Below are 9,205 nucleotides of genomic sequence, written 5' to 3'. Positions count from 1 at the left end.
GGCAAATCCATAGAGACAGAGAGTAGATTAGTGGTTGCCAGAGGTTGGGAGGAGGGGGATGGGCAGTGACTGCTAAATAGGTACAGGGTTTTGTTTTGGATTGATGAAAATATTCTAAAATCAAGTGAGATAGTAGTTGTACAACTCTGCAAATATACTGAAAACCACTGAATTGTACACTTTAACTGAATTAATTGTTTGATACGTGAATTATATATCTCAATAATGCCGTTACCAAAACATATCGTTCCAGATCTGGCCAATCGGTGCCCCTTTGAGCTAGCTCTTGTGTCAATCTGACATGCCCCAATCCATATTTTTAGCACTTTTTAAATTTCTGGTACAGCAAGATAATCCAGATATCTCATAACCCTTTCCTGCTCCAGCCTGGGAATCAGCCATATTTCCTGGAGTCCCGGTTCCCTTTTGTGTGGAATGTGAACCAAGATCTGGGCATTATTTCATTTAATCATCAAAACAACCCTTTTAGGTAGGTATTAGCATATCTTCATTTTACAAATGAGGCCCAGAAAGGTTGAGTATGTTGCCAAAAATCACATAACAGCCCAAGATTTGAAAGCAGGCAGTGTGAATCTAGGGCCCTTGCTGTTCCACACACACACACACAATGTGAAAGTGAAGGTTATGTCTACAGCCAGCCCACCAAGAATTGTACCAGGCAGGGTATGGCCCCTGGGAAAAATCATGTGTCATATGTCTTAGGGAGTGGGGTTGTGGGGAGATGAGCACCCAGTATCCTGGCCCTCCTTCTAAAAGCACATCCTCAGATACACACACACATATGCGGTGAAGATAGTCTTCAGTAATCTCCTTTGCCAACCTCACTTACCATCCCAATACCCAAATACTACCCATAGCTGGGTGCCCATATAAGAGGACCTATTGATGAAATGAGATTGGCCAGGTGTGGTGGCTCACACCTATAATCCCAGCACTTTGGGAGGCTGAGATGGGAGGATCACTTGAGGCCAGGAGTTCAAGACCAGCCTGGTCAACATAGTGAGACCCCCATCTCTAAAAAATAAAAAACTAAAAAACAAACAACAACCAAGAAAGATCAGCGTTGGTTTTTTAATGTTGAAGCTCAGAAGTTGGTATATGGAGGTTCATGATACTATTCTCTCTCCTTTTGTAACTGTTTAATTTTCCATGATAAAAAAAAAATCTATAAAATAGTAAATGAGAGAAAAGAGATAGGAAACAGCTAGTTTGGAGCAGTGAGTGAGTAAGGAAATCTGGCTGCCCTCTCCAGATTCCCCAGGCTCTCAGAGAAGATCAGCAGAAAGTCTGCAAGACCCTAAGAATCGTCAGCCCTCAGCTGCACCTCCTCCCCTCCAAGGATGACAAAGGTGCTACTCATCTACTTGGTCAGCAGCTTTCTTGCCCTAAATCAGGCCAGCCTCATCAGTCGCTGTGACTTGGCCCAGGTGCTGCAGCTGGAGGACTTGGATGGGTTTGAGGGTTACTCCCTGAGTGACTGTGAGTGCCATCGGCCCCTCCCCTGTCATTTCTCCTTCTCTCCCTGTCATGGTCATGTCCTACATGGCCAGCTTCTTTCTCTCCTGTTCATCTTTCAAAGCCAAGTTCAAAAAGCAGCCCCCTTCAAAAAGCTTTTTCCAACACGCCGTATTCATCCACATTATTATCCAAGCACTTATTACGTACGAAGAACTGTTTTAGATGCTGGGGATGTAGAGATAAACAAATTCCCTTCCCTTGTAGTGTTCACATCCTAGGGGAAGAGAGCAGCAACAAACTCATAAAGTACTGCCTGGTAGTGATCAATGCTATGAAGAAGAATAAAGCAGGGGGAGCGATGGTGACACTGTTTAGATGGGGAAGTCAGGGAAGGCCTCTCTGAGAAGGTGACATTGAGCAGCACCGAATTAAGTGAAGGACCTGGTCACCCAAATGTCTAGGGGACGAACACTCCAAGCAGAGGGGACAGCTAGTACAAACGCTTTATCCTCCTGCATAGAAGGGATATCTCCCTTTTGCCTAGGATTTGTGTGCACCTGTCTTGCAACACTTGTCCTTTTATCTTGCTTTGTGGGTTTTTTAGGTACTTTTTTTCTTTTTGAGACGGAGTCTCACTCTGTCACCTAGGCTGGAGTGCAGTGGCACAATCTCGGCTCACTGCAAGCTCCGCCTCCTGGGTTCACGCTGTTCTCCTGGCTTATCCTCCCTAGTAGCTGGGACTACAGGCGCCCACCACCATACCCAGCTAATTTTTTGTATTTTTAGTAGAGACGGGGTGTCACCATGTTAGCCAGGATGGTCTCGATCTCCTGACTTCGTGATCCGCCCACCTTAGCCTCCCAAAGTGCTGGGATTACAGGCGTGAGCCACTGTGCCCAGCCTTAGGTATATATTTTTATGCTTTTAATATAGGCCCCTTGAAGGCAGCATCTGTGTTTGACCCAATTGAAACGTCCATCACTGGGCTTTGCACAGTTCCTGGCACACAGTAGGTGCTAAGTGCAAGACACATGAATAGATGGACAGATGAATGGTTGTACTTATCAGTGGGTGGATGGACCAAAGGATGAGAGGGCAGGTCAATGGAGGTTTCCAGCCCTCTAGTCCTATCTTGCCTCCCAGGCCTTGTTCCTTTTGTCTGATTCCTTGCCTCCCTTTCTCCTCCATCTCCCTTCTCACTCAGCTTGGTCCCCTCTAAATCCTGACCTTCTCCCTACTCTAAGGGCTGTGCCTGGCTTTTGTGGAAAGCAAATTCAACATATCAAAGATAAATGAAAACGCAGATGGAAGCTTTGACTATGGCCTCTTCCAGATCAACGGCCACTACTGGTGCAACGATTATAGGAGTCACTCGGAAAACCTTTGCCAGGTGGACTGTCAAGGTCTGGCCAGGGCCCCATGGTGGGAGAGATGAGAGTGGAAACCAGGCTCTGCTCACAGACTTCTCTTTCCACCCACAGCCTGGGAATGGCCCCAGAGATATAGTTCAAAAAATCAGGGAATCCCTTTACTGAGCAGAGGGCTGGAGTAGTGTCCCTAATGCCCATCCAGTTAGGAGATTCTATAGAGTCCCTGAATAGGATGCAGAAAGGCTCTGTGTACAGCTGGTAGTAGTAGAACAGTTGCAGCAGCCAATGTTTATTGAGAGAATATTATACACTAAGCACTTTACATACTTAGATTATTTCATCCAACTTTCATGCAGTAGAAACCATTTATGATCCCCACTTTACAAAACAGCAAAGTGAGGCTCAAAAAGAGAACCAGCATTGAATGCCAGACCTGACAGGCTCTTAACCATTCCGGAGTACCATCTTCAGCTAACGATCTGACCAAAGGCCAAGTGCAAATTCCCTAGCTCAGAGCTGATCCAGGAGGCTCGACAGGGCCCATGACTCTGCCCCTCACCGCTGCCTTCGCACACTGACTGATGCCCCTGGGCTCCTCACCTGAAGACCCCCGCTCACTAGGCGGGATATACCTCTGTGGTGTTTTGGCATTTCCTCTCCCTAGAAACCTCCCACAAACTTTGAGTGAACCACCATCTACTCTGGTTAGGAAGAATAGTAGTGAACAGGCCCAAATCTCAGGCCTCTTGCCCCTTCTGCCCACACCCCCTTTCACCTCCAACCTCTAGCAGCCATTGTAGGGATGTCTAAATGGGCCCCTGGGAGAGAGCCTTTGCCTCAGCTGGAAACCTCGAGGTGGCATAAGCCTGTCTAGGGAGGGCTGGTGTCTGCCTCCATCTTAGGGACTGTCTTCTGTGCCCTCACAGGTTTTCTCTTCCTTCCTTTCAGATCTGCTCAATCCCAACCTTCTCGCAGGCATCCACTGTGCAAAAAGGATTGTATCCGGAGCACGGGGGATGAACAACTGGTGAGGACACCGTGGGACTAAGCGGGCAGAGCCCCACGAAGGAGGGCGTGACAGAGAAAAGGGCGGTAGACAAGGACTCACGGGCACGCCCTTGCAGTGTCTAGAAAGATGTGGGATAGCGATGGGCTTGGAACTCTGAGTTAGAAGACCTGGGATCTGGTTCTTCCATGATATTGTATTAAACAAAACTCTTCTGGTTGCGGTAACAGAAAACAACTTGAGCTAGCTGGGGAAAATTTATTCTGAGAGGACCAGATGTCTCACTGAGCCCACTCAAGGGCTGCAGCTGGGCCCCAGAAAGACCATGGAACCAGGGCTGGAAATTGTCAGCAAGCTTTCCATGGCAGGTTTCAGCTTCTCTTGGTGCATTTGCTTCACAACTCTCTCTGCAGACTTTCTCTGCTCCACAGTCTAAAGGACAAAGGGTGCTGCAAAGTTAATACAAAGTCCTAAGCAAACCATAGGGGACTGGCTAGGCTCAGCCCCAGTCCAATTTCCTGGGATAGAGAATCTGATTGGTTCCACTTGCACCACGGTGCCCCTGGTCCAATCAACTGTAGGATGGGAGTGAGTTAAGCAATACACCTACGGCCAAGCGCGGGGCCCTGTGGGCCATAATTTACCTTTTTTTTTAATTTGTGGGTGCTGATCGGGCGTGGCAGGCTCAAGCCTGTATTCCTCCCAACACTTGGGGAAGCTGAGGCGGTGGATCACCAGGCCAGAGTTTGAGACCATCCGGTTAATATGGTGAAACCCCATCTCTATTGAATACAAAAATTAGCTGGTCATGGTGGCTTACCTGTAGTCCCAGGTTACCGGGGAGGCTTGGTGCAGAAGAACGCTGAACCTGGGAGAGATTGAGGTGCGCTGCAGTGAGCCAACATCACACCACTGCACTCCAGCCTGGGCTGCACAGTGAGAGTCTTGTTTAAAAAAAAAAAAAAAAAAATGTGGTGGCCGGACGCGGTGGCTCACTCCTGTAATCCTAGCACTTTGGGAGGCTGAGGTGGGTGGATCACAAAGTCAAGAGTTTGAGACCAGCCTGGCCAGTATGGTGAAACCTTGTCTCTACTAAAAAATACAAAAATTAGCCAGGCTGAGGTGCTTCCGTCCCAGGCTGCTTTTTATGTTATATGGGGATGAGGCACTCACCCTGTGGGCCGGGATCTCTCTGGGGACCCTTCCCTTGCTTTGTGTCCATGCTCCTTAAGGCAAGCTACTTGGGAGGCTGAGGTAGGAGAATCGCTTGAACCCGGGAGCCAGAGGTTGCAGTGAGCCGAGATCGCACCACTGCACTCCAGCCTGGACGGCAGAGCAAGAACTGCCTCAAAAACAACAACAAACAAACAAAAAACAAAAAACGACAACAACAACAAAAAAAATGTGGCGCTCATCAGCTAGGCAGACACCCACAAAGCTGGGAGCTCACCAACGGTGGACATTCAGATAGTCACCTTTTCTGAGCTTCAAACTAGATATATAAGTAACACAAATGGCCGCCTCTATAGGCGACTGTGGAAGGAGTCAAATCCCTTGCATACTCAAAACACCACAGAAAAGAATTGATAGCAATGATTATGCCGACCCTTTCTGGAGGGAGAAGCAATGGGTGCACCCGAGACTTTTTTTTTTTTTTTTTTTTTTTTTTGTAATAAGTAAGTCTCAGCCCTGTGAAACAGTACTCACCCCTTCAGGGAGAGATGAGGATTTTCAAATGTGGAAATGTTGATCCAGGGAAGCAGGCAAACACCAGAGATGAGAGAGTTTTACAGGATTCGTCAGAGGGGACAGTGGAGGACAGACCAGAAGGATAACAATGAAGGGGATTCTGGGCATTGCTCCACATGCGAGACTCACCAAGAACTGGGTCATGTGTGTGGAGGAGTCACTGAGCGTGAGGCAAGAACCATGTCTTTTTTCTCCACAGGGTAGAATGGAGGTTGCACTGTTCAGGCCGGCCACTCTCCTACTGGCTGACAGGATGCCGACTGGGATGAAACAGGGTGCGGGTGCACCATGGAGTCATTCCAAGACTCCTGTCCTTACTCAGGAATTCTTCATTTCTTCTTCCTATGCCTCAACTTCATGTTATTTTCTTCCCTTCCCATTTACAACTAAAACTGACCAGAGCCCCAAGAATAAATTATTTTCTTGGCTTCCTCCTTACTCCCATCTGGACCCAGTCTCCTGGTTCCTGTCTGTCATTTGTAAACTGAGGACCACAATAAAGAAATCTCTATATTTATTGAAGCACTCACTCTGCAAAGAAGGCATCCATTTTTTCATTATTCTATGTATATTTGAGTACCTGAGACAGTGGGAGTGTACTAGGTACTAGAAGGAAGACAAAACACAACTGTTGCTCTTTAGGTGTTCATAATCTAGGTGGAGACGCAGAAACATCCACAAACATTACAATAGATAATTAAATGTATAATAAAATTCGTAATTGTTGCTTTGAAACAGTATCAGCGTCCAAGTAATTCCTGCAAAGAATAATTTTTGAAGTAAAAGAGAAAGCTCAGAAGTAGGCAATGGGTGGGGCTAAGGGTATGGTATTGATGTGGAGAAAGTAGTGATGGGATGGAGAAATAGTGGCAGACGCCAATAATTTTGGGGTGCTTTGGGAGAATAGGCTAGGATCTAGACAATTTAAAAAGTCTTTTCTGGACAGGATCTGGTTTGCCTGGAGGGTGCTGATGTGGAGTAGAACATGCTTAAAGAAAAAGCAAAGTCAGAAAAGGGACAGTTGAAGGAATGTCCTACACATAGCTACCATCAGTAGTTTCTGACCAAACTGGGGTTTTATCTTGGACCACTTATTTCTCTACCACTGAGCCTTAACTGTTTCTACTATAAAAGGAGAGATTTGACTATTCAGTGGTTCCCAGACTTTTGTATTTCACAGGTGATAAAATGTAAAAAATAATTAAACCTGAGATTTCTAATTTTTTTTTTTTTTTTTTTTTTTTTTTTTGAGACAAAGTCTCACTGCATAGCCCAGGCTGGAATGCTATGGCAGGATCTTGGCTCACTGCAACCTCCAACTCCTGGGCTCGAGCAATTCTCCTGCTTCAGCCTCCCAAGTAGCTGGGACTACAAGTGTGCGCTACCACACCCAGCCAATTTTTTTTTTTTTTTTTTTTGAGACGGAGTCTCACTCTGTCACCCAGGCTGGAGTGCAGTGGCATGATCTCCACTCACTGTAACCTCTGCCTCCTGGGTTCAAGCAATTATCCTGCCTCAACCTCCCCAGTAGCTGGGATTACAGGCACCCACCACCATACCCGGCTAATTTTTGTACTTTTAGTAGAGACAGGGTTTCACCATGTTGGCCAGGCTGGTCTTGAACTCTTGACCTCAGGTGATCCACCCACCTCAGCCTTCCAAAGTGCTGGAATTACAGGCATGAGCCACCGTGCCCAGCTATTTTGTGCTTTTCCCACCTGTTGGCCAAGCTGGTCTTGAACTCCTGACCTCAAGTGATCCACCTGCCTTGGCCTACCAAAGTGCTGGGATTATGGATGTGAGCCACCAGGCCCGGCTGAGATTTCTAATTTTTAATTTTAATGTCCAAATAAGAGCATTAAAGCAACTATCCTCTATTAGCATCTTGTCATAAAACAATTTTTAGTATCAACATTATAGGGAGGTCATACTTGTAGAAGAATGGAGTGGAATCTATCTTATTTTATGAAATTATAAAAAACCTGATTATATTTTCCAGATTGTCCTCATTTTGTAGAGTAGGGGTGAAAACTTTATCACAGCATGGGTCTGAGGATCATTATTCAGAAACCACAAGAGACTTGTCCTGCAGGGTCTCTTCTGGCTCTAACATTATAGGATTAAAATAAACAGTAGTAGGAACTGATTGCTTTCCTTCTTGTGTTACTGAAACAGACTTTATAAAAATTATGACAAATCTGACCTAACTGATTCCATTTTGCTTCTAACTCCAAGCTGCCCGTGCTCATTCCTGGGCACAGGCCACACTAACTATGGGATGAATTTTTACTGTTTAAGTTTGAAACAAAGATAATAGTCCTTTCCTGAAACAAACCACGTCCCTGCTTGGGAATCAGATCTCCTTTGTAAAACAAACAAATTAGCCACAAGATTAGAAATTATGGCTCAGAAATTATGTAGCCAGAGGCCACAAGATTCCTAACCTCCCCAGTTGCCCCTATTCAAAACATTGTTGTAGTCTCAGCAATGCACCAAGATACAACAGTCTCTAGTTGTCTGAGATAACTCCCGGAGTTCTTTGTCCTACCTCCAAGATGATTAAGGAGCAGGGACACAAAGGTGGGGTTACAGCGAAAGTTTAATAAGCGAAAGAAGAAAGCTCTCTGCCAGCAGAGAGTGGGGGCCAGAATGGGTGTCCCCTCTGAGGCTGGGTATTTATGGATTGGAAAGGGGAAGCAATGTGCTTAGTCCGCCGGCTGTCTTGGAGAACTCAGCTTGGCCAGGAGCCTTGGCCCAGGACCAGTCAGGAGCTGAAATGATGATTCTTAGATGCTTCTTAACTTGGCCCGAGACCTATCAGGGGCCGAAGTGATGATTCATAGAGGCTGGACTGACAGTCCAAAAAGGAAAGCAGAGTGCCCACTGGAACCCACCGGAGCCCACTATGCGCATGCCCACAAAAGGAGAAGCAACTTCATCCTGGGAGCCCGCTGACTATACAAAGGACAAAGGCATTTCTATGCCAGGCCTCGTTCCTTTATCTGAGTGAGCTGAAGGTTTGTGCAAGCTTTTATCCAAATGGGCCAGAGGTTTTTCCATCTGTGCAGCCGTGGGCATGTCTCCAGGCACAATGACCTATGCTAGTTCCCTTATCAGTGCTGGTAGCTTGAATTTTTTCCCAGGCTGCTTTTTATGTTATGTGGGGATAAGGCACTGACCCTATGGGCCGGGATCTCTCCAGGGACCTTCCCTTGCTTTGTGTCCACTCTCCGTAAGGCAAGCTAACTAACTCCTTTCAACATTACTATTATAAAACCTAAAATTGGCGTTCTAGGTATTTTTCAGACCCTTTATTCTGACGGACCAGCTGGCACCACTCAGATGGGCAAACCTGCTCATCTGTTCTTGTGGCCCCCCAACCAGGAATTCACTCAGCACAAGAACACAAGCTCTGACTCTCTCTGATTTCATCCTTGACCCAACCAGTCAGCATTTCCCATTCCCTGGCCCCCTGACTGCCAAATTATCCTTTAAAAAACACCAGCTTCGGCCAGGCACGGTGGCTCACGCCTGTAATCCCAGCACTTTGGGAGGCCGAGGCTGGTGGATCACGAGGTCATGAGATCGAGACCATCCTGGC

At 46.6% G+C, this 9,205-nt stretch overlaps 1 protein-coding gene across 1 annotated transcript; it reads left to right on the top strand.

Moving 5' to 3' along the window:
• The first annotated feature begins 1,216 nt into the window (after positions 1–1,216).
• Positions 1,217–6,142, top strand: LYZL6 (lysozyme like 6). The gene is made up of 4 exons (XM_031657483.1): positions 1,217–1,500; positions 2,724–2,882; positions 3,798–3,876; positions 5,804–6,142. The coding sequence occupies exons 1-4, from the start codon at positions 1,362–1,364 to the stop codon at positions 5,871–5,873; spliced, it is 447 nt and encodes a 148-aa protein (XP_031513343.1). The 5' UTR covers positions 1,217–1,361; the 3' UTR covers positions 5,874–6,142.
• Positions 6,143–9,205: the final 3,063 nt, after the last annotated feature.

Source organism: Papio anubis, chromosome 17 (genome assembly GCF_008728515.1).
Source record: "Papio anubis isolate 15944 chromosome 17, Panubis1.0, whole genome shotgun sequence".
NCBI classification, from domain to species: Eukaryota; Metazoa; Chordata; class Mammalia; order Primates; family Cercopithecidae; genus Papio; species Papio anubis.
Note: the sequence above shows the minus strand (reverse complement) of the source record. Positions and strands in the feature narration are given on the sequence as shown.

Bases quoted from the DNA above. Each gene is read 5' to 3' on its own strand.
- LYZL6 (XM_031657483.1), top strand. From the start codon at position 1,362: ATGACAAAGGTGCTACTCATCTACTTGGTCAGCAGCTTTCTTGCCCTA. The intron at 1,501-2,723 runs GTGAGTGCCATC...CCCTACTCTAAG, and splicing joins GGGTTACTCCCTGAGTGACT to GGCTGTGCCTGGCTTTTGTG. The intron at 2,883-3,797 runs GTCTGGCCAGGG...CCTTCCTTTCAG, and splicing joins TTGCCAGGTGGACTGTCAAG to ATCTGCTCAATCCCAACCTT.